Source organism: Triturus cristatus, chromosome 3_2 (genome assembly GCF_964204655.1).
Source record: "Triturus cristatus chromosome 3_2, aTriCri1.1, whole genome shotgun sequence".
NCBI lineage: Eukaryota > Metazoa > Chordata > Amphibia > Caudata > Salamandridae > Triturus > Triturus cristatus.
In genome coordinates, this window is record NC_140584.1 from 68,617,683 (window position 1) to 68,643,932 (window position 26,250).

At 44.2% G+C, this 26,250-nt stretch overlaps 1 protein-coding gene across 1 annotated transcript in view; it reads left to right on the plus strand.

Annotated features, from left to right (window-relative positions):
- The first annotated feature begins 14,779 nt into the window (after positions 1 to 14,779).
- LOC146856812 (uncharacterized) overlaps positions 14,780 to 26,250 on the plus strand; it is a 1,211,343-nt gene continuing 1,199,872 nt past the window's right edge. The window contains exon 1 of the mRNA XM_085646995.1: positions 14,780 to 14,867. Coding sequence (XP_085503121.1) covers positions 14,780 to 14,867 — 88 coding nt within the window. The remainder of the gene's footprint in view (positions 14,868 to 26,250) is intronic.

A 26,250-nucleotide genomic window follows, 5' to 3' on the forward strand; every position in this document is an offset into this window, starting at 1 on the left:
ATTATTTCCGTAAATCCAGGAAATATTATTCTCTCACAATTCAACTGTTCAGCAACCTCAACCAATGAAAGCACAACTCTTATGACATAGTCAACCAATCCCAGTGTGGCTTTACACCAACCCACCAATCAAAGCGTGACACACCGTGACATCAGTCTTGCTCCTTGCAGCAGCTCTCCCTCCTTTACAATCTTCTCCTGCATGTTTTTCTCTAAACAATATTACAAAAAAATACAAGTAATATATAAAACTGTCTGGTCCACTAAATGATATCCACTCTCACAAGGTAACTAAACTTTTCTATAATCTTTTGCTTCATATGAAATCTCAAGCAGCAGGATTTCACCCTTAATTGATATAGTATTCCCTGTGCACTTGAAATCAAACATAACAGCCACTTACCTTTAACACACAAAGAGAACACTTATAAAAGTGTTGTCAGTGATGTCTCACGACCAACACCAAAATACAGCAGACAACTTACTCAGTGTCTCCTACACCAAGACAACCCGTAGGCAAATATCTCAAGATCTTAGGCTGTGACTGACCCGTATACAACTTTAACTTTGCACAAAGCGCCAAAATCATACATGGACTTTAACCATGGGGACTTTAATCACTTCACTCCGCTCAACACACAGCAATCTCAAAAAACGCTGTCTTAACCCTCACTCCTATTTATACTCGCACTCCTTTGCTGCTACACTTTGACTCTTTCCAGAACGATACTCAATCAGCACTCCATCAAGCCTTCTTTCTCCCGAACCAAAAATTGTGGACTCTTTGGACTTGGGCAAAGGAATATTTTTGGGACCCTAGAATCTCACTTCACTAGACAGAACCATAGCTCTGCTACCAAAGTCTTTTTGCAGCGCAAGCATATTAAAATTTCATTATACCATTATTCTCCTTACTACTCTCCTTACTACTCTAACCATACAGCTAACTCACATATTTGAGATCAGATTTAGGTACACCACTCTCAAGATCATGCTGTAAAAAAAAAGAATAGAATCTGGAAGACCCAACCTCCAGAAGAAGTTAAATCGGACTAGAATGCAGACCAAAACATCTGCAACAGCAACAGAGAACAAAAGAAGTAATCCTTGATGTTCTGAAGAGAGAGCTCATTGATTCTCCCTACAACACATCTAAATTATTTGTTAAAATAAAAATAGCACAGTTTAAATGGAAGAATCAACAAGACTCAATAATAGACTTGAGCAGGGAATAGATTAATTTAGTTATTGTATTAAAAATTCAAACTCCATAGCAATACCCAATCTTTTGAGAATGTCAGTTAAGAATAACACATCTTGCATTAAAGCACCAAACATTTAAGTAAGGCTTTATCAGATGGTTATTATAAAAATCAGTTTACAGTGTTATAGAGTGCCACTACCATTAAAGGCAGAAGGATAGTTAGTTTGTCTAACAGCTCAAATCCTTTAGAGAAGGGGAAAGGGTTCATATTTAAAGTCCATTAAGGGTGAGTCCATTAGCATAAAACAAAATAAATGAAGGAAAAAGTGAAAATGAAATGATTGGGCAGAGAAGGTTTCAGTCTATCAGCTACCGACTGTAGCATCAGCAAAGCAGCCCAAACGTAAGAGGATAGTTCTTAATAATCATCAAAAATCGATCAGCATAACGTCCAGGTCTCAGAGTAGGAAAAATCTGAATGGTGATGCCCCTCCTTTGCGGTTTCTTCTTTATAAAGTCTCCAACAAGGTCCTAGTTATGTAGCAGCACAAGACCATTTGAAAGACTGCCATATGCTCAGATTCATATAATGTCACCTAGGACACTTGCAACGGTGAGATGCTTTCCCATGCTAGTCATGAGAAACAAAAGATTTGAAATCCCACATAGGCCTAACATCGGATGAAAAAGAAATACAAAATATCCATCTATAGCAATAGCTGAAATCCTGTTCCGACAGGAATATTTCACTTTGAACGTCAAAGAAGCATTTAGGAATGTCTAGGACAAATAAAACAACATTTCACTGGTTGTAAATGGACCATTGTATTAGGTAAGGGAAAAGGTCGGCATTAGACCAAAAGTATTTTTGAAAAAGCCTTTAAATTGGCATTACAAAATTTTACTGAAATGAACTCCAAATCAAAATCAAATATAGTGTGATAAACCATTTCAAATAGATATGTAGAACTTTCACCAGACATGAGTACATGGAAATAGCTAACGTTATGAATACCCTACTGGCACAATTTTTCTCAATATTCATATAAGTATATCATTTTCTAAATTCACAGTACAAAATTTGTTTTCCAATTTTCATAATCTCTAGTATTATTATGCTAAATTTCAAAATCGTACCTAGTTTCTACACCTTTTTTAACTGACTTTTCTCAATGGTGCATTCTAACAGAAGGCAGTAGAAACACTAGGCCACTTTATTAACAGCACAATTTCAACAATAAATGCTAATAAACAACATGTTCATAGGAAATTCTCATTAGTGCAACTAATTTTTATCTATTAGTATTGCTTTGTGAGTATGTTTTCTTCATCTTGCATTTTAAAGCATGCTTTTACAGTGGTTTTACTAAACTTGTCTCAGTTTCATGTGTTACTGTTAGTGCGTAAAATGCACTTTCAGCTTTTCATGTCTTTAATCAGTAAATGTGTTGTGTATTATATTTTTTTTAATCTTGTGTCATCACGTGAGACACACACGTCTCTTGGGGCCAAGATATGATAGTAGTCTCAGATGTCAAGAAAAGAGGCATGAAGGAGAAGCAGTGAAGGGGACAGGGTCTACGCCTATGGCGTCCAAGAAGCACCCAAGAGAGTTGGATCCATTCCAGACTTTCACAGTATCCACACAATATACATTCAACCTACAGTTGCTCTAAATGAGGAGTGTGTATGAACAGCAAATGATTAGCCTGAAAATAGGTCATGCAGCCATCCCATCTGAACCTAAATTGGACACTCCTGATCTACAGGGGTACTGTCCAACCCACATTGCAGTGGCGCTTTTCTGTTAGGAAATTTGCTGATTTGCCTCTGCGCTACATTCTAGTAATGGGTAAATCATGGCTACATATAAAGAGCGTACATAAACACCTTATGCTTTTAGACTCAACATTGAAAGGTTTTGTACTTTTATCTGTTACTGACTCAAAATGTTGTCTGTTAAGTGGCACTCCTTTAAAAATCGACCTTGTTTTGTGAATAACTTTATTCAACTCTTACCCTTCTGGCATTCAAATTGATACCATCCATGCACACAAATGAGCACATTTACATACTCAAACTTATGCATAGTTACACTAGTACATCATTAGACATACGCTTGAGTACTGAAGGTTGTACAAAATGTATTTCTATGCTTTTCTTCTTGCAGGTGGGGCACTCTGCTGTGACTGTTCTTGGGAATGACATCTGCCCAGCAGGATATTTCTGCCCTCCTGGGTCCATATCTCCGGTGCCTTGCCCAATCGGTTCTTACTCACCTGCATTAGGTCTGACTACTCAAGAGCAGTGCCTCCCTTGCCCTGCCGGTCGGTACTGTAATAAGGCTGGGCTCAAAGACTTGTCTCAAGCAGGATTCTGCTCTGCTGGGTCAGTATCTCTTTTCTTTTGTTTTCCAGTGATCCTGATTTTGTACGCCCATCTAGGTCTTAACTAGGAGCAGAATTGCATGCATAAGTCATGTTTAAGTGCTAAACCTTTCAACTTTTGGACGAGGTACAAGATAGCAGGTAATCCAGCCTGGCCACACTTTTAAAAGTGTCTCCATATCTTTATGGCAAAGCTTCTTGCATGTAATTCAGATGTAATGCTGTGTAGTTACATTTAAGATGTGGTTCCAATATAGGCTCGCCTAGCCTCATACTGTAGGCCATTTTCACCTCATACTGTAGGCCATTTTTCACCTCAAGGGATTAAGGCACTTAAAGAAGTTAAAAGACACAAACGAGTCTTGTTTAGACAGTCAAGAAGAACAAGTATGTACTGGTATTTATTCATGTAGGGAGGTTTCATTGCAACGCATTTCTGTCTAATAGGCACAGACCTCGAATCTCTGATGACCAGTGGCGTCGTCACCTCTACAGGTCCAACTGCAGAACCAAATATTGAGAGCAATACGGGGGAAGGTGTTGTCCACACTTTAGTTCTCCTGAACTGATTGTGAAAAATATGGAATGAGGGACTCTCCTTCCCTTTCAATGTCTGTCCTGTTAGTTGAACAGGTCACCTGGTTGGTGGGCCTGTTCACTGAATCTGACCTAGATGTTGACATCAGATTAATTTCCTCCTCTGGTACACATGAACCGCATCAGAGCCCAGCTCTGTTTCAAATCCATTTCTGGTCCTGTCCAATGCTGCTTCTGGTTTTTTTAAATCCTGGTGTTCACTCTGCTCAAGTGGCAGCTTTCAGCCAGGCTTGTGGCTATGTTCAGACCTCTTCACCACTTGTGCACCTTTGGATCCCAAGGTGCCAAAAGGATCTTTCACTGTGCTACCACTCGTGGCTTCTACCTCCTTACAAATTGACCTTTCTAAAGCTCTCGATGTTTCCTGACCCCAGCCACAGCAGTGATCTCAATTACACTGATGGCGCTGGCGCTGGCTCTGAACCACTTTTAGTGTTATTTAGGTCTGATTTGGTCAAAGTAAAAAAATCACAGTGAAGGCCAGATTGAGTCCCATTGTGATTTTGTACACACTTCCTTCAGAGGTTCTTCTAATGTAGTGAACAGTAGCTAGGCAGTTTTTTTCTCTTATCCAACTCTCATGGAGGCATCTATTTGAGTCTCAAAAATGTGATTGACTTACATTTTCCTAAAGAGATTTATCTTGGATTTCCCTCAAGAGTCCCTTTGGGGGACATTCTTTCGTTTGATGAGGTCATGGGTATGGCAGCTGAAGTCCTAGAGTTGCCTTTTACAGTTGCAGAAATAAAAACTAACAATATTCATAGAAACCCTCTAGTTCGGGTACTAGGCATTGAACATTTGTTGCCTTCCAATTAGGCCCTTGGTCTTAGTGCATCTGCTTGGACTAAGAGAGCCTCCACTCCAGCTGCCTATGTGCTGCCTATTTCTCTGTTCGCCTATGCTACCACTGGGAGTCAAGTACAGAAGGGGTTGTTTACTTGGCCCAGTTTCCAGCCATAGTAGGGTTGGCTCTTGGAGTAAGAAAAAAGGCACTTACCTGCCATGGCTGCCTCCTCCTCGCCATGGCACTCTCCTTCCTCCTCCTCGCTGTCCTTCTCTGTTAACCGCTATGCAAAACTGTGTAAACTATGTTGGCAAAGCGTAGTTACCCATCTTGGCCTAATTCAAAGTCGTTTGTTCAGGCTCTTCCCTATTTGCTGGTGACATTTGCATGCCGTTTGCTTTCAAGATGCAAGAGCAGATCTTCTAAGCATGGATCAATTACAAACAATGAGGTTATCAGTTTTATTTAGGTTTGTTTGTCAGTACATCGCTCCAAGTATGATATTGAATGGTGTTCATTGAATTGGAAACCTTTGCATACTGTGTTCTGTACAAGATGCCTAATCTGTGCTGCCGTATATGGTTTACATTCAGAATCTGATGCCCTGCCTGGGATTAGAGGATAAGAACCCCATCTCTGGGGAGCTACTGTAAAACATACCATGAGGCAACAAAGTCACAATGTTACTTTTCTTTTATTATGATGGGAGTGACTGTAATAAATGGATCCACATGTTATACTCAACTCATTGCCTTCACTAATATCTAAGGCCCTGATTCACAAAGGTCAATTACACTTTTGAGTAAGTGTCCTCTTCTTAGTAAGTTTATTACTTTCAGTAATCTGATGGAGACTACTAACCACAGATTCCTTACCTTAGATAAACCCCAGGCATCAGACTGGAACCAGAAGATTTTCAAGTAATATGCCTGCGTGCTGGTAGGTGGTGAGGTTCAGCTTCGTGTCAGCGTGCGCTGTATCTATTTAGGCACCACCCTGTTGTGCTGACCTCAGTTCTTTCCTTTCCAGGCCAGATAGCGCTGATTTGGTCTGCGCTACCTCTCAGTCACTTTTAGAATGGCTTTCTTTCAACATTTTGTTGAAGTTTTTCTTAACACATTTTCACATGTTGTGAGGATATATCACCTAAGAAACCATCTGGTTTCGAACCATGTGGGACCTGTCACAGGCAAATGTTGGTAACAGACCCCCACCTGATGTGTTTGTGGTGCTTGGAGCCGGACCACGATTTCAAGACCTGCGAGGAGTGCTACACCATGCATCCCAAAGCACTGAGGCAGCACTCCCTGAAGCTTCTCACCATCCGAAGTCGGTCAACTCAGCGGCACTTGAGGTCATGATCATATGGAAGGTCCAGGGACCACTCGCGGAGCCCTTCCCAATGGTCGTCATCGCACTTGGGATGTCTGGGATGTCAAGTAATTCCCACAAACATAAGAAGTTAAAGATGTCAGAGAGGTCTTCGACTTTGCTGTGTCTGACGAAGTCTTCTAATAAGATGTGGGAGCATAAGCACTCCAGGCCCTGCAAGTCGGGTGAACATGAACCTGGATCTGCTCCATTCTTCCCCAATTTCTGATGCCTGCCCAGCTGAAGGAGTTCTCATGAGGCTATGTGCCTCATATTTGGAGGCCCGTCTCCTCTGGAGTGCCTTTGGGCCCCACAGGTATGCGAGGTTCCTCTACTGGACCCATATCAGCGGGTTAGCCCTTGGAGCCAGTCGAGCCCCATGGATCACTTGCTTGATCCAAAACAGAGCCCCCGACAAGACTGAGACCTTCCACAGCGCCCGCTCCAGTGCCACCTCTAGGCAACACACCCCCATAGTTATTCCTGACTCCAACACAGAGACGGATGGGCGTCATCCGATTCCAGCACCAACCAGGTCCATCCTTCCAGGAGCAGAACCCATGCCTTATTTGTCTGGAGAAGGAGATGATCGGGAGGGGTCTATGGACCCTTATTATTACCTGCCTGCTACCAGATGAGGAACAGGAACACTGGTACAAGGCGCTGGCGGAGGCCAGTGGGTTAGACACCTCACCTGACAATGGCCCAGTCTCTCCTCCTACTGAGGCTATGGCGGAGGGGGCCTCTTTTGCAGTGGTGGTGTAGGGCAGCTGAGGTCTTGGACCTTCAGTTACCCACAATGGTAGTCATGATGAATGTAATTATGGAAGGGCTTCAGCTGGGAGTCTCACCTTCTGAAACCCTACTGTCCTTTAATGAGTCCTTTACAGACATTCTGCTCTAGGCCTAGTTCAAGCTCTGCACAGGGGCTCCTGAGCATAGGACGATTGCCCGCCACCTTCGCCCCACTTCTGGGGACCCCAGTTTCTATACCCAGCACCCAATCCTGGATGAGGTTCAAGTCTCTACATCCACATTTAATTCCAGCACATTCCCTACCACTTCACCAGATGGGGAATCCAAGAGAGTGGATAACTTTGGCAAGAGAATGTTCTTTTCTGGCAGCCTAGTACTGACTGCCAGTGATGAACACCGCATGCCTTTTGGGTCAAGTGCTGCCTATGATCTCATCGGGACCTCGATCCATATTTACCCAGGCTATTGTTGATGGGCAATGTGAGAAGTTTGCCTGGTATATGCTGTCCACTAATTAAAGTGGGCACCTTGCACCAGTCCAAATGACCCTTATGATGTATGAGGTCAAAGATAACCTTTAGAAAGTTATCCTTGTGGTAGCTGTGGAGAGTAGCTTTCAGGCTTAATCTTGAAGGAACGTAAAGCAGCTTGTTTTACTAGAGTATCACCTTTGCTATCAATCAAAATGAAAGGAGAACCACACAGTAGTTATAAAAATATGTATTTATTTATATAACACTCCCTAGTATCCTCTACACGAGGATATCACACAAAGCACACAATACTTTAGCAAAGAAACAATTGTAAGTAGCACAATACACAGATGGCTCTAGGGGGAGACCAAACCATATACTAAAATAGTGGTATAAGAACCACGACGGGAGTCGAGACAGTGTCTAGAACATGTAGAATCACTGGGACCCCAAGGAACCACCCACGGTGAGTAGAAAGGGACCCCATGGAGGACGGGTGCAGTGTGCTAACACAACAGCGGGTTCCGTACAATTCTATGCGGAAGTCGCGGTTACAATTTTAAAGTTTAAGGACCTTTCTCAGTGGACTTCGAGGAAACCCTTTGGAACTTCGGAGGTTGGAGAGCCAACCCACCCGTGGATACTGGAGTACCCGGGTTACCTATGCCAGAGGAGCTGGGTGCATAGGCCTGGAGTGGTGTCGGAAACAGCCGTCATTCTCAATGGAGTGCTTCAAAGAAGAGCTGCTGCCGGGAAGGACGAAAGTGCCCATAGGAATCAAAGGGTAGATTTGTGATGGAAGGAACCTGAAAGCAGAGGGGACAGAGTCTGGGTCACTTCAGGGTGACCAGGGGCTCGGTAGACGAATGCTCACCGATGTCGGGTGCTTCAGGTGCGAAAAAGGGATGCTTGACTCTGCAGCCACGAGGTCCAGGAAACATCAAGGACAACCAGAAGCTGTATACAAGCTGTCCCACGAAGGATGTTGAGTGGTGAGGGGTCAGTGTCTGGCTGGAACACCAAAAGGCCTTGGCAACAGCAACCCACGAAGGAAGGTCAAGTAGGTTACAGTGTGGGCCAGCAAATTCCAGGGGACTCACCAAGCAATGGGGAGGCAGGCCATGTCAGGAACAACCAGGAATTCCAAATAGAAATCAAGATGACCCTCAAGAGGACCCACAGGTCGAATGACCAGGAGTCGTGAGGGTACCTAGAGCAAGATCACAAAGTACCAGCCCACGGAGCACTCAGTGAGAGGAGGCTGGAGTGCTTTGGTGGAAATACTGCTCTGGGTCAGAACTACATGGAATCTAATGCACAAGCTCGGGAATCGCCAACAAGCATATGCACTTGCAAAAGTACGTAGTGCACAGGGGTTCGAGTTATGTGGTCCCCACGTGGGATTCTGGCCTCACACTGTTAATGCAGGGGAGCGGCTCCTTCACCCCAAGGGAGATTGTTCAGTTGTCCTTTGTGCTCCACAGGTCCTGCACAGAGCCTGTATGGTTCAAGGGCACAGATGATGCTTTGGACGGAGAGGGAGACAAAGTCGGGCCCAGTCGAAGTCCAAAGTGTCCAGACGGTCGAAGGTCAGTGGTTTCTTGTTACATACTCTTGTCCACATAAAATCTAAAGTCTTACAGCCAGGTAAGCCCTTATGTCCCCACGGGAGAGGGTTGGACAGATTCAGCGGACCCTTCTAGGGGAATGTCAGGACAGAGGGGAGGTTAATCCCATGTCCTATGTCCAGTTTCACGACAGAGCAGGAGCCAATGGCTCCCAGAACTGGTTTGAGCTGGACTATGCACAGGGACACCAAATGTGCCCCGGGTGCAGACTTTCAGGAACTTTGGAAGTGCCCGCACCCAGCCCCAATACACTAAATCCTGTCTGGGAGGTGGTCAAACCTCACTGTGACAGGATGCCTATTGTGCTGCCTTCCTCTGCCCGAGCTTGGCTCAGCAGCAGGATGGCAGAAATGTGTCTCTGGTCGGCAGCATCCATTTTGTGCTGTCCGGGTCGAGAAGGCTGGCACCAGAAAGACCAGTGACCCCACGAAGCTCGCTTCAGAAGGGTGGAATAATACCTTCCACACCGGTTACCAGTGTGGAGGTATGATTCCAAGGTGTTTGATACCAAATACCACATGTTTTGTTTCAGCCATTTTCGAGATAGCATTTACCGCGAGGTTATAATGCACCTCTACCTATATGTCTGGCTGAGTCACAGACAACCCGGGAGAATGTTCTCCGAAGGCTACAGAGGGGCTCTGCTCATGCAGGGGCACCCTCTCACGTCAAACCCAGCACCCTGCCTCCAGGATTGTTAAGGCCTGATATAGGGGTGACTTATAAGTTTTAAGTGTAGTGACCTATAGATATAGTGAACCTATATCTAAAGTAAGTGGTGCAAGCACCAGCTTACACAGGCTGCAATGGCAGACCTATTGTTCCATTTTGCATGGCCTGTCATGGGTGGCATAATGCATTCTTCAGCCCATGGGAGGCCTCTAGTACATATGTCCTGGGTACATGTGTACCTTATACTAGGGACTTCTAAGGGTACCCCAGTATCCAATCTGGAGTGTGCCTAAGTATATGTCAATACATTTTAGGGAGAAAGCAGATGGACTGGAGTCCTGATTAGCAGGATCCCAGTTAGACTAGTCAAAAACCATCAAAACATCAGGCAAAAAGTGGGGGTAACTATGCAGTCAGATCCTACCTTCCTACAGGTAAGATGCAGCAAAGTTCACCATAAGGTGTGGGCTTGACACAACCAACTCCCTAGCAGAGCGACTTCATCGTCGGTAGCCTTGCGGTCCTATACCTGGCTGAGAACAACTGGCTTTTCAGGAGATGTCCAGGCCCCCCTCATGGACATGCCCTTTGATGGCTCTTACGTATTTGGAGAGAAGACTGATTCAGGGATGGGGCGCTTCAGGGGCAGCAGAGCTATGGCCAAGAATTGGGCTTGTCTATTGCCCATCGCCAACCACAATCTGCCTTCTGCCCCTTTTGTAGCCATAGAAGGGCTCTCAAGCCCCGCCCATTCCCTCCCATTCGCCCTTGCCACCAGGCTTTTTAGCCTTTTATGGCCAAGAGCACAGGTCCCACAGACAAAGTGAGACAGGTGACCAGTGGCCAGGTCAGTCCACCACTCCCCAGCTGCCGTTGCATCCAAGCCTCTTTAGTTTGCCCTCTGACCATTATGGGCACCCAGTGAGAGGCAGGATATGCCGTCACCTGTCCCACAGGTGGTCAGCGATAGACCGCTGAGTCTTACTGATCATCCAAATGAGCTGTACCCTCCCTTTTGTGACTACTACACCACCCATGCCAACCACTTATGATCGGCTAATGAAATACCAGGTTTCCTTCCTCCATCAATAATTCCAGGCTCTCTTGGCCAAGAGAGTCATAGAGAGTGTGCCTGCATCAAAAGCAGGTCACGGTTATTATTCCTGGTACTCTCTGGTACCAAAAGAGGATGGAGAACGTTGTCCTATCCTAGACCTGGGCTTTCTCAACCTCCTCTTGACAAAGGAGAAGTTCAAAATGCTCACGCTCACCCAAATTCTGTCTGTCTTGGATCCGGGAGACTGGACGGTAGCGTTGGAGTCTCAGGATGCATATTTCCCTGTCCTGTCCTGCCTGCCCACATATATTACCTGTAGTTCACAGTGGGCCAAGAGCGTTTTCAGTTTGCAGTACTCCCTTTCGTACTTACTAGTGCTCCTCAGGTGTACATGAAAGTGATTGCGGTGGGTGAAGCTCATCTGCATAGGTTGGGGGTTCCACTGTTGCCCTACATTGAGGACTGGCTGTTGAAGATGGGGTCACCTCAGACAGTCTTCTCCCATCTTCAGACAACGGCGAACCTCTTGCACTTGTTGGGGTTCACTATCAAAACACCATAGTCACACCTGACTCCCTCTCAGACGCTCCCTTTCATCAGAGCCATTCTCGACCCAGTGCATTTTCAGGGCAATTCCTCCTGTGCGAGCAGCGAGTCCAGAATCTTTAGACTATGATTCCAATGTTGCATCCTCTATCCTGAATTTTGGTGAGGCTGACTCTGAGGCTGTTGGGACTCATGGCCTCCTACTTGTTACCCATGCCCGTTGGCATATGCGGGCTCTGAAGTGGGACCTAAAGGCCCAGTGGGCACAGCATCAGGAAAATCTATCCAACATGGTCCAGATCTCTGAGGTGACTGCAAGAAATCAGCAGTGTTAACTAATGTACCACAGTTGGGTCAGTGGCAGATGCCTCTCCCTTCCCAAACCGAGATCTGACTCTTATGACAGATGTATCACACCTGGCTGCGGCAGCCATCTTGGAGAAGTGGAGATCAGAGGACTGTGGTCTTCAGTGGAATCTAAGCTCCACATTGACCTGTTGGAACTTCGTGTGATTCGCTTGGCGCTGAAAACCACTCTTCTTTTAATCAGGGGAAGACTGGTGCATGTGTTCACAGAGAACTCCACAGCCATGCGGTACTGCAACAAGCAGGGTGGGGTAGGGCCCTGGGCCATCGTCAAGAGGCTCTGCACCTCTGGACAAGTCTGGAACATCAGGGCATTTCACTGGTGGTTCAAAACCTGGCAGGCTCTCTGAACTCCACAGTAGACAAATTCAGCCAACGATGACTTGCAGGTCATGAATGGCATCTCCATCCAGAGATGGTGCAAGGTCTCTTTCAGCGCAGTGGGGAAAGTCTGCTTAGATCTCTTTTCTGCCTCAAAGAATGAGCAATGTCAGCAGTTTTGGTTGCTGCAGTCCTCAGACGACTATCGCTCAAAGGCGCTTTTTATCTAGAGTGGAGATCTGACCTCCTGAACTCTTTTCCACCAATACCACTCCTGCCCAGGGTTCTCAAGAAGATCAGGAATGACCAGACCCAAGTAGTCCTTGTGGCTTGTGTTGAGCGTGACCATCGGTTCTCCACTCAGGCTGCCTCTTCAAGAGGATCATCTGTTGTTACAACATGAGAGAGTCCTGCACCCGAACCTGTGCACCATCCACCTTCATGTATGGAGATTGAGGTGCGACAGTTGACAGCTTTCAACCTTCCATCCAAAGTCTGTAATGTTATTCTAGCAGCCAGGCGTCACTCCACCAAGTCGGAATACTCTTGCCATTGGGATAGGTTTGTGTAAAAGTATGCTTCCCACAATGTTGACCTCTTTTCTGCACCTTCATCCAAAGCTCTCTTGTTTGCTTTATCTTTGGCCCAGAAGGGCTCTACTCTGAGTACAATAAAAGTTTATATCTCTGCCATCTCAGTATTTTTTAAGCTTCTGAACCGACCTTCTCTCTTTAAGTCACCTGTTGTGGCTAATTTCCTTAAACGCCTGCAGCACATGTTTTACCCTGCACCATTCATAATACCTCAGTAAGACCTCGCCTAGTCCTCTCCTTCCTCAAGTGTGCACCATTTGGGCACCTGCATAATTGCCCTCTTAGGCTATTGAACTGCTTTTTTTACTGGCTATAACATCAGTAAGGAGGCTCCCGAATTGCAGGCACTCTCTGTTCACCCTCCTTATACCACCTTCTACAAGGACAAGCTAGTTCTCCTGACATGAGCCTCCTTCCTTCTGAAGGTTGTAACTCCCTTCCATGCAGGACAGAAATTTACCTTGCCCACCTTCTTTGCTTCTCCTCATCCCTTCAAAGAGGAGTAGGGACTCCACCATCTGGACCCAAAAAGTGTGTTGTCGTTCTGCCCTGAATGCACAAAAGAATTCTCAGTGGACGATAAACTCTTTGTGGGCTACATAGGAGGTAAAAAAGGAAAGGCAGTGCAGAAATGGACCATCTTGGGATAGATCCCTCTATGCATTAAGATGTGCTTCACATTGGCCAAAAAACAACCCTCTGAGGGCTTGTGGGTTCACCATGCCAAAGCTGCAGCCACTGCTTTAACACACTTCGTCCCTGTCCTGGACATCTTTGAGGCAGCAACGGGAGCTTCACTGCACATGTTCACCAAGCACTACTGTCTGGACAGTCAAGATCATTGTGATGGGCGCTTTACCTGTTTTGTCCTGCAGGACTTTATAATATAATTGGTTTTGCAGTTCCACCTCTGGAGAGGTATTGCCTGGGTATCTATTCTAAGGTGGAGAATCTGTGGCTAGAAGTCTCTATCAGATGAACAAGTTACTTAGCTTCAGCAATGCCTTATCTGGTAGAGACTCTTTCTAACTGCAGATTTCTTATGACCCTCTCCTTCTCCCTGTTCTGTGAGCCAATTATGGTATAAGGGATACTCTTCTCAGGGCCTTAGCTTGACACAGCAGTGGTCAGGTCTCATGGTGGCTCCGTACTCCTGGCTTGGAATGTCATGAACGTAGCTGACGTCAGAACGTCATGGTGGCACTTAAATGGGTACTGCGCATGTCATATTCTGACGACGCCAATGCAGAGCCACACAACGCCAACTACCAGCATGCATGGGTACTGATAAAAAATCTTCTGGATCGAGCATAATGTCTGGGGATATCCTTTGGTAAGGAATCCATGGCTAGATAAAGTCTCTACCAGGTAAGGTGTTACTGAAGGTAAGTAATTTGTTCTTCACAAACTCAGAGAATAAACGGCCACCCCAGAATAAAGCAATTGGCTTACCCTTGTGCGGGTGGGTGACATCCCTCCCTAAACCCCTCTTTGATGCTCCCTAAACCATTCTCACTCTCCTCTAATTCCACCCTCTTTACTAGTAGATTTTCCCCTCTTCCCTCTCACTCCCCTGTGTCCCTTACACATTTACTACTAAAATCTCTACATTCCAATCTTCCACCTTTGCTTCTCCCATGAAGGATTATGGAGCTTTCTTTAAAATAAAAAGTACTCTTTCCTGGTCCTCAAAAATGAATGCCTACAGATAACCAAGTGTGACCCCCACAAAAGAAGTCTTTACCTGGAGCACCAGCTGTCTGCCAGTCTCACTTTCTAATGTCTTGTGTAGGTACCTATTAGTAACTGAAGAATGGTCAATTTGCAACAATTACGATGTTCTTAAGAAATGATTTAGTTTTTAGTGACATGTTTTTCATTGTATGCAGATTTGTGTGTCTGGAGAGAAGCACTACACCTTGCCCTTCGGATGGGATCCATGGCTATCGATGCCCTTTTGGTTTCTACTGCCCCAGTGGGACTAGCCTGGAATTTCCTTGTGAGCCAGGAACTTTCAGCTCCATGCAGGGAGCCAGTGTGTGCCTTCCCTGTACAGCGGGAAGAAGCTGTGAAAATGCAGCTACAGTGGAGCCAGCGATATGCCCCCCAGGTAAGAGCTCTGAGCAGCAATGAATCAAGGTGTGCTATATGTGTGATGTAGCAATAAACCACAATTATTGCTAGCCAAAGTATTTAGGAACCAGATCAAGGCAATAGTAAGTATTGTACTAGAACTCCCTTAATACAAGCAAAGCCAGCAAGAGAGAGTACAAGGTACACCATCAGTGTATCCACTACACAGCAGAACCAGCTGTATGGATTTGGGAAGGACTACATCACACTATACACTATTCAGCAGAACTAGGACAGTGAGTTCAGGAAGTAATGGAACAGAATATCCACTCTACAGCACAACCTGTGAAAGATTAAGATTGAGAGGTAATGATTGGATCATAGCACCCTTTAAGCAGCAGAGGTATTCAAAGTACGATTGGGAATTACTGGATCAGAACATCCCCATTTTAGGGGAAGAGCCAATGAAATCATTATGGAGGGTAGGCAAAAAAAAGACAAAACACATCCTGCTAGGAAAAGGTTGTGGAATGAAGTCTTGGTAGGCGAAGCTTAACACTTTGATTGTGAAGACAGGCAAAGTCTGGAAATCTTGCTGTATGTGTTTTTTTTTGCTTTACTGACCCTTGTTGAATGATATTTCAAGCTATAGGGAATTTCTTCCTCATTGTTTCTAAGAGCGGCCCTTAGCCATGCTCATCACCGGAGAATCACAGCATCCACCACTCGTCAGATATAGTTTCTTTTTTGCACTACTAGAAGTCTCCTCAGGCAAGGAAGGCGCTACCTATGGGAGCCTGTAAGTAACTGCAAAGAGGCCGAGATGTCAATTTTGAGTGGTAGCTGGATCATTTGTGCTCTATGAAGTGCCCCTAGTTCACTCTAAAATAAAAATCACTGGCTTGACAAAGTATGAAGGTGGAAAATTTGAACTAAAAATATGCAAAGTTGATAAGCATTTGGCTTCTTGATCACACACCCTTAAATTAGAATGCAGACCACCAGAATGCCTGCTCTTAAAATAAATCATTGATCCTTGAGAGCAGAGTCGCAACTAGAGCCAAATTTCGGGGGGGGCTGAGCAAAAATTTCGGGGGGGGCTGAACTTTAAGCAATTGGCAGAGTGGAGCTGCAGGGGCTCTTAGAAGGGGTGAAACAACAGCAAGGCCTCATTAACATGCAAATGGTTGTTTAAAGACCTGTGAAGTGCTCGGGTGCGGTTGCTTTTTTGCCCGGGAAGGTGTCTCATCCCGGGCTGCCGCACACGACGGGGGGGGGGGGGCTGAAGCCCTTTGAGTCCAATGGGTGTTGCGCGCCTGCTTGAGAGCACCATTGCAGCAATCAGAATATTATGTGCTGTACTCTCCTTGCCATCCTATTTATACTTGTGCTCGGGGAACCCTCTTAGAGAGTCCAGGGTAAATGTCCACATCCTTTGTGCAACAACATCTGCCTTCCCCAAGCAGCATCTTACCACTTCAAATTGGTAACCTATTGTTTATTTAACTAACATGAAACTTTGATTACAAATGGACTGTCATCTTAGAATAAAATATTTTATTGGGAATTTTTGCTGGTATTAACAATATACTAACACGTTTAAGTACTTTTTCCGAATACGTTAAGTACTTTTTCCCAAAAAATGTATGCAGTTTTGTGGTTATGCGGAGTAAAAGAATAGAAGCATGAAAAATGGAAATAAAATAGAAGACGCATTGGGAAAAAGTGAAGAGAAGGGGAGCACAGAGCAGGGAAGATTTGAGAGTGGGTGAACATTTATGAAACCAAAATACGATATGATGTGTTATCATCATCAAACAACTTTATTTCGGTTCGAAGAAACCATAAAAACATACGAATGTGTACAAATACAAAACACTGAAAAACACAATAAATTACAAAACTCATTTTACTGCAATGCAATTGAACTAATACAAATTGCGACCTTTAGCACAAATGGTTTGATGGATCCAATTGAGTGCCCTCAATAAAATACATACTAAGACAAGTTGCCAGAAAAGGAAAACCCTGAAGAGAAAGCGCTAAAATGGCTCCTAATGGGTCCGTTATTCCATACCCGTAGGAGGAGACTTAAATCCACTGGCCATCACAAAGAAATAAAGGGCATAGTGCAATGTATTTAATATCTCGGATAACGAATAAGATTACAATTCTTGAAAGATTTTGCGATAAAACAGTGTTGGAGACACCTTAAAAAATAGAAGAAGTACTGAAAATCGATAATGAACAGTACATGATGGATTAGGTTAGAAAGATAAAATTCTGCTGTTTAGGACATTCCTTCAAAAGGAACATTTAGAGTTATTAAATGAATTTCACACGCCTACCCAATAAATTATTCCCCTTGGCAGCGACCTGGCTTTCTTTGCACAATTGAAGACCTCCTAGCCTCCCTTGGTGGCTCTCCTATGGTGTTCCAGCCTCTTTATCTCCATATCCAGGCTGCCCGGAGGTAACTTGCTACCCCAAACACCACCAACCCGGAGGTGTCAGATCTTAGGATCCTGGTAGCAACCAGGTAACTCCTAACATCTAGCGATCTGCATAAGGGTAGTAGCCATTTTCTTCTCTGAACGTTGTATGCTGGACAAAAATATAAAAAGTCGTGTAAATCTTCTAGAGGTCCCTTGCATGCTGGGCACTCTGTTCTCTGGTGGTCCACGTTTGCCCACTTGTCACAGAAGGACATAATGGGTAGGGTCTGATATCTAAATTGTAAAAACTGTTTCCTAGCCAGAGTAGGGGTGATCTTGTTGATCGTGTCCTCGTAGCTAGGAAACAGCTTGAACTCCAGAAAATCCAAGGTCAAGGTACCTCTCCTACTGGCTATAACTTTCAGTTGTACCATCTGCCAATAAGCCACTTTCATTGATGTTTTGGAAACAGATGTGGGGGCCTCTGGTGCATCCCAGAAGGTTTCCAGCCCCAAATGATGTGTTATCATGCAATCTAATAAAAAGATTCCAAACATCATCAGATATTTTGGTGTACTACTAGCAATTTCATAGCAATGTAAACATCACCATCATTGTGTTGGCGGTCACAAGAAGCCCCAGGCACTCTGCATCATTTACACAAAGGGCAGGACATCTTTGATTAAAATGGGAATCAACCCACACTATGTATGAGGGTAGAAAAGGTAAAGAAATGTAAGAGAATGTGGCGCACTGTTTATGTTCGGACGAGAACCCTCACTCACCCTAGGGGAGAGGTATTCAAACTTTTTGATGCTGAGATCCCCCTGTCAAGATTTTTTAGGCGTAAGGACTCCCTCCTGACAAAAATTACTAGAACTTGGTACTCATCATTGACAACTATCGACAACCATAAACGCCCCCAATTTCCATAGTAAATCATTTTTACAGTGGGGAAATATTATTAAACAGTGTTTATCACATCAAAGGTCAGTGAGTGTGGAAGTGTTGTCAAAGGTGTGGCTAAAAACAAAGGGCCTCATTTATGAGGAATTGGCATAGGGCAACGCCGCAAGTCTTCTTGCTGCGCTTGCCTATGCCAATGTTAAAGGGCAGGAATGCACCTTATTTATGAAATACTGTGCATTCCTGTCCTTTCCCCCTGCGTTGACGCACAAATTGCTGCCCAGTGCCAATGTAGGCAGGATTGTTTTTGTGCAGGAAGGGGCACCTTTCTGTACAAAAACAATCCCATGATGCGTTTTCCTCTTTCTGTATGAGCTGCAGAATACAACACATATGGAAAGTATAAAAAAAAGAGGAGAAATGGGTGTTGTGTGGGAACACCCACCACAATGCCCATGTAACACCTACTTGACAGACTAAGGCAAGGCAGCGACTTGTGCTGCTTTGTCTTACTCCATATCTATGAGGCCATGTAAAGCCATGCAGGGTGACTTTTTATTGCCTCATAGATATGATAGAGACGCTTGTGCCATCAGAGCTTAAAAAAAAGTGACGCTCCGGCAGCACAAGCCTTTCATGAATCAGCCCCAAAATATTTTGCTGGTTTTTTTAGGTCTTTCACAATGAGGTAGGTACATATAAAATAATAGGTAGCTTAAATGAAAAATAACATTTTAAAAGTTGTTACTGAGTGGTAAATGCACTGCAGTACATTATGAAACCGTTAATAGTTAATGCACTGCAGAGGTCTGTGTGTAACCAGAGAGCCACAGAATTAAATCTGGTTGGTGCAGTGAAGAATAGTGACTTGTGTATTTTTAGTGCTACGAGGTCACAGTCTGGGACAGAAAGCACTGTGAATGTGTAAATAGTTATTTTATTTTTGCATTACACACATTATAAGATAGACTGCTACAAACTACAAATAGTTTTAGGATAAAATGGAACTTCCAAAAAGGTTAATTTTAGTAATACCGGACCATAAGTGATGCATTTCTTTTGCATAACTGTCCCTTCAGCACCGTTTAAGGGTACTAAGTGCTGTGTAAATTATGGTTAAAAGCATGCACTTCACAGCACAGTTGTGAACTCTTCCTACTACCACTCAAAACAAAACCAAATCTTTGCCATCACAAAGCAATTAAGGCCAGAATCGCTCTCAAGCACCCTTTACATTTGCAGATTAACTCATAAGACACAATTGCATTTAATTCAGGCAACCTGGCATGAAGGATTGTTTTACCTGTTTGCCCAGCCTCTTCCTTTCACAGCACAGGAGACTCATTTAACTTCAGCTGAAGCATTTTAAACACTGGAATGGTTTCGGTTTCCTCAAGGAAGAGCACATATTTTAGATTCCAGGCAGAACTGAGGCCTGGAAATTTCCCGACCCCCTTCCCAGGACTCCACGGCCCCCCTGGGGGTCGCGCCCCACAGATTGAAGACCTCTGCCTAGGGTGACATGCTTCATCATAGGATCCCCTCCGCACACTGGGACCGCAAGGTACACAGTGTGGGCTACGACTCTTCCGTAGGAAAGGAGCAGGGGTGTTCTATAGCACGTGTAGTACTACTACCTATGGGGGTAGAGTGCAAAAGAAAAAGTGGCGAAAATTTTTATTCAAGTGCCCCAATGGATACAAATTAAAAGCGTAGTGAAATAGGGATATGGATATTACCCTATCTTGTGGTCAACATGTTTCTGCCGTATATGACTTTATAGTTCAAGGCGTTTCTCAGGACCAAAGTTGCGAGTCTCTCTGCTGTATATAGTGTGTATAAATAGAATAATAAAAATTGTAAAATTAGGCCATACAATCAGCTAACAGGCCGTTCTTGTGGTACCAGCATCTTGAACGGACCAGATGGCACATAATTATGTAGGCATGGATCGAATTAACCGTCAGCAGACTCTCTCAGCAAGTAGAACTCTTACTTGCTGTGTACCGTGGATGAGATGGAGGTGTCTGGTGGGGAAAAAAATTAAAAGGGGGTGTAATGGAACAGCAGGAAGGAATGAAAATTGCTAGTATCAGTCAAAAGTTGGGAATGACCTTTCAGAAAAATTGTTCTGGATTTGAAGGTGAAGATGGCATATAGCCTTTCTGTAAACTCTTTTCGTTTGGTTCTTGTTATTGCTACACCACTTTATTTTTTTGTGCAGCTGCTACATCCCCTCTGTCAAAAATGCTATTGTGGTGCTATTGCATTACCCGGTAGCATCCCCTCCATACTGAGCCGATTCCGACAAATCAGCTAAAGTGTTATATTTCAGAAATGAAAATAGAACTGATGAAACATGCATACTAAAAATAAAAATGCATGAAAATAGAACTGATGAAACATGCATACTAAAAATAAAAATGCTTTACATTAATTAGATTCTTACTATTGAACTTTTGAGATTTCATAATGCCTGTAAATTTTCTATTTTCGGTTGAATTTGAGGGGAAGAAGGGCTGCCTCTACTGAGACATATTGACCACACTCTGATTTTTACAGCTCAGTCTCAACTCACTCGGTCCTGCTGCAGGCAAAGGATCCCTATCTAACCCCAGTCAGAAATTTGGATTTTATATGCATGGGTTACAGCAGAGCGAGGCCCTCCTTTGTGTGTTTCATCTCTTTAAGACTGCGAGGATGTTTGCAGTGAGAATGTGATCATGTGACTCTGCGTGAAACAGCAGCCTCTGTGACGTCATGGATAGAATGTTCAGGTTGGCTTCAGTTCCCCGGCAGGGAGTCGTGGAGTTGTTGAGTAGATCTGAGAGAAGGAGGAGGGCAGGACAACTGGTCCTATAAAGAGTACCTCAATGGAGTCCAGGTTAGTGTTAGCTGTATAGCGTTACCCCATCCCAGCATTAGTATGGAATGTGTCCCAGGCTGCCTGAGTCATGAATGACCCAGCTCAACCAAACGCTCAGAGTTGTGGTTCATCAGTGGTGAAAGTGGAATCCCAAACACTTAGGCCTCTGGGTGGACTCACAGGATCCAATCAGGTGCCACTGTTTCAAGAGGCAGCCGAGTGTTGACTGATCATAGAGTGTAAGTGGAACTTGTAAATGATTAGTGAAGGGGGACTAAGTGCATCAAGGAGGAGTCCAGGGCGCCCAAGTGCTAACTGAGGATTAGGAAGTAAAGTTGTTATTAAGAGAGGCATCTTATCTTTCCTCAGGCCTTGAAAAGACAGAGGTCTTAAAATTCATAGTAGACTGTATGCTTTAGGAAATACCAGAGGACAGAAGACCAATAACATTTATAAGGGCTCAGTGTCCCTGCGGAAAAGCATATTGCATGGAGTAGGCCATATGAGGGCAGCCAATAAGGGGACCTAATCCTTCTAGAGACATGGATGATGTTCGATCTTATATATGTAACAGCAGGGCTGGCTTTAGCACTGGTGGTGCTGGGTGCAGAAATCTTTTTTAGCGCCTTCCTCCCAATTACCTCCTCCTTGGATTCCCTCACTACCACCGATAAAAGTGAATCTCATCTCTTCAAAAGCCCCTGTCTCACATACATTTCATTTGTTCTAAAATGCCGGTAAAGGCTGGCTTTACTAAATCATTCAGCTATGCACTCAAAATACAGATCTGTTCTTTGCAGCAGGCATATTAACCCTCTGCTCTAATTTATGGTGAGTCAAAACTGTCGCTACACAAAACTCAGATCTCTTTCACTAGCAGGAATGTTAATCACAAGAGTTATCTTGACATTTTTATTGCTGCCTAAAAGATGGATGCTTAAGGAAATCTGTGCTTTTAAATCATAAATTGACGCTAAACACAGTGCCTTCCCTGAGGTCAATGACCCCCCCTTCCTTCCAGGTCTGTGCCCAGTGCGGCCGCAACAGTCGCACCGCCCTAAAGCCGGCCCTTTCTAAGAGTAATAAGAGTATTTTGTGAATTTTCCTCTATGGAAACTGCACCTGAATGAGAAGACAAGTTTGAGATGTAGAAATTCTGAGTGAGAAAATAAACCAAAACAAAAATAGTCTGTGCTTAACCCTGTGTGAACATTGTTTAAAGACAGAGTGTAGAATTAACAGGGAGCGGCTTCGCCTGTTCCCAACCAAAACGTATGTGCAAAAGAAGTGGAGGCACATTAAAATGAAACAGATTTTGGTCACAAGGTTGAGTGACCAGTATTTGAAAAATGCCTTGAAGGTTAGTACACGATATTCAGTTACACTGACATGTTGTCACCGCAGGTAGGATTTGGCAGGCTATTAGGTGAAAGTGGTGGTTACTCCGATAGATGCATCAGAATCTCAGGATGCAAGAATGGGGATTCACAAGACTTCTGAACAGAAATCAAAATGGGAATCGATTTAGTCTTCAGGATTGAGCGTCAAAGGACATTTGCCTGGCAGGGACAATTGGGGCTTGCTTTCCACTGTTATGATCCAGGTGGGGCACCACTACCTGGGGGCTTCACGGTACTTGAAAATAAAGCTGCCCAGCTTCGGTGCAAGGATTTTGAGATCCTTTAATGAACCTATATTTTGTCATTTTGGCACTGCTTCCCTAAATCATTTCTTGCAGTCTGGCACCCTCTTCGAACCATTTATGGCGCCAAGATAAGGAACAAGCATCCCGATTGCTTTAATGTGGGGCCAGCCTTGTGGAAGTCACCTGGCAGTTTTTCAGAGAACCAAGAAAGATGAGTGCAGCTCCAACTTACACTCATGTCACATTCAATATGGAGAGAAAAAAGTGGACGATGTAGGGAAGGAGGCAGCGTGGGCTACAGGAAAGATTGGGTACATTTATGCTATGGTACGGATGCTCATACTTTCCATGCCCATCTCACATTTTCAGTACCCAAGAGGGAGACTTGTGGCGAGTGCTGGGGTGAGGAAGCAGGACTGGTTTTAGTGCTGGTGGCGTCCGGTGCGACAACCATTTTTGACGCCCCACACCTTATGACCGCCTCCTCGGATTCTTTCACTACCACTGGACAGAAGTGCCCCTCATTTCTCCAATCATAAATTATTACTGAACACAGCGCCCACCCTCAGGTCAGCGCCCAGTGCGACCGCACCAGTCGCACTGCCCTAATGCCGGCCCTGTGAGGAAGAGGCACATTCCAAATTTGCCTATCTCAACTGCCACGCAATTTAAGCTCCCTTCCACCAATACACATGGTGATATTTTTCAACTGTGCTCCCATATTATGAGAGAGATGAATGTTTGTAAGTACTGAAGGTACTAATTTTGTACACAATTTCAATGCCTTCAAATCATCAAAAGGCCCCCATTTCGCAAAGCAGTTTCATACCAAATGTTTTTAAAGGGGAATCATTTATTGATTCATGTATGTTCATAACAAGAACAGAAAATACATTTTGCAAAAGATTTTCATGCAAAATGTGATCAATGATGAAAACATTTGTTAATTGCAAGAATACAGTGATCTTAGATGAAAAGGAATCAGTGAAATATACAGGAATTGACTTAAACAAGTAGTATAAATAAACTCCACAATAATGGTGATATGCCAGGCAAAATGTCGTTCTCTGGGCCTTCCTTCTCCTGGCTGCCCCCTAAGGACTTGAGAAAAGCGCTACAGGGATTAAAATGTCTATTTAAACCACAATCAATATGTGTATTACAGACTCCTCTTACATGCCTTTGTGAAGTGGCTCAAAACGCCCAACTCCCTAGTAGCAAAAGTGCAAAGAGGACTCCGTCCTTTCTCTTTGTAGTATTTGTACTTTTTTGTTTCCTGAATGTTCCCTTTTTTCCCATGTTCATGTTTTTGGACCTATTTAGAAGCTCACGTAGGAGTATGTCAAAGAGCACTACAGGAGTACTACTTCACTTACTCCCAAATGCCTTTGTAAATAGACCCTAAGCTCATAAACCCTGTAGTATATACCTAATGAGTTCTGAAGTCTTACAAGTTCACCTGAGAGCAGCTGAAAATAATAACAATAGCACTTTAATATTAAATAATTGAGTGCCTAGTTCGAAAATGCTATACACATATTCAGAGTCCTGCTTCAGTCAGAAAAGGCGAGTCATCTTCTGATTACCACCGAGTATCATAATTTTTAAAGGTCGTTCTGTTTAGCTGTGAATGACATTTGTATTCTTTGAAGATGTAGCACTTTCTAGACATTGCATTTGAGTGTTATATACTTTATCAAGGTGTACTTCACTTTCTGACTAGGGGTGGGTGGAACTTGCAGAGTTTCAATCCACGGATATCCGTGGAGTTACATAAAAACTCGGCAAGATTCTGCAGAGTTCCACAAGTGGGTGTCATTTGACATGTTGCGCTGGTCACGCTGATTTTCTGCGATAGGGACTTGTTCCACACTGTAAAATCAGCATGAATGGCACCACACGATGCACCAGAGGGTGCTGCTTTTTTGAGCCACTCGAGTAGATTTTTTACTCGAGCAGCAGCTTTCTCACTGCAAATGGTTGGGACCTGCCTCAATTACCCGCATTGAGAGATCTCACTGGGAGGCATTCTTGCACCTGAAAATCATTCTAGAGAACACAGATTCTTGCTCATGCTTGCCAACCTAATGTTGCCAAGCTGCGTGCGAGAAAAAGCTCTGCCACGCGGCAGTTGGCAGAGTTTTGCAGGAACGTTGTGTGGGCAAACTCTGCCAACTCCTACCGGCGGAGCCAATTTTTCTCCTACCCTCATTTCTGACCCCTAGATTTGGAGTGCTCGATGTTGGAACTACTAGAGAGTCGTGTGACTGAATAGAGTCACTTGCTTACCTTGAACAGTCTTAGTGGCTCCAGGACAGTAGTGTGTGCTAACCACATTAGCCACATGGGATACTCTCCAGTCTCCATTCACTGCCCCAGTATCTTGTTTAATAATGTCCGCTTCTGTACTCAGCTGATCTCTTAACCAATATTTAAATGTTAGGAAAATCCAATGAAAAATGAATGTAAATACCAACGTTTATTTATTAAGTCTGCCTATCTATCTGTCTGTCTGTCATCTGTGTATCTCTCCCCATTTATGTAGCCCGAAAGAGTCTCAGATGGCGTCAGGAAAAGGTAGACCTGAGATTTAGTGTCTTCCCTTAGTTTAATTGGAGGTTTTTTTCCCAGCAATCTTGAGTCTTGCCAACAGCATAATGCAAAGGATCTGTTTGCACAAAGTGAACCTAGTATTTCTCGCTTTCCATTTTGAACAGATTAATATAAAATCATTCCAAACAATGTTATTGTCATAGAATGTGCATGTCAGTATATGAGTCATCGGCCTAACTAGTTGTAGGGATAAGATTATATATTTAATATATCATAATAATAATAATGCATCAGTTTAGCCGGGGCCAGAAATGTTTCACTAGTGGTTATGATTTTTTGCCTGTCAGTCGTGGCTGCTGCTCATTCTACGTGGTGGGGCAGTGCAGGGGCATCGCAGGGAAAAATAAAGAAAAAATAAATAAATATACACTTACCATCTGCACCCGCACCGTGCCTCGCTGCTCCGGGCAATGCAGTTCCCATGAGCACAGGCTCCCAGCTCACGACACCATGCTAGCGCTTCTCTCATGCTATTACTCCCAGTATGAGAGAAGCACTGGGACTGAACGGAGCTGGCTGGTTTCACACTCCGGCAGGGACTGGAAACCTGTGCTCCTTAGCCCTGCAGATATCTCCAATGAATAGCCTGGAGATATCCAAGTGCGCATGTTGGTTTGGCGGGCCGTGGACGGCCGGCCGAAGTGACATGTGCACTTTTAGTGGCCACTGCTCCTCCTCCCCCTGCTGGTGATGCTGCAACCTGGCCCTGCCCCAGACTCAGTGAACTCAGCAAACTCGGCTGAGTCGATCAAAAACAACATGATATTAAAAGATGTTTTAATATTTTATTTTTCATTTTCTGCCTTTAAGCAGTGGGGCGACTCTCCTCCGCCTAGGCGGAGAAGCCGCCACTACTATCTGCACCTGTCTTTCTCTTTATCTGAAAGCCACTCTATTAATCTTTAAATGTGGTCTTCTCCATTATTACGTAGTTCATGAACTCCAGAGTGCTCTA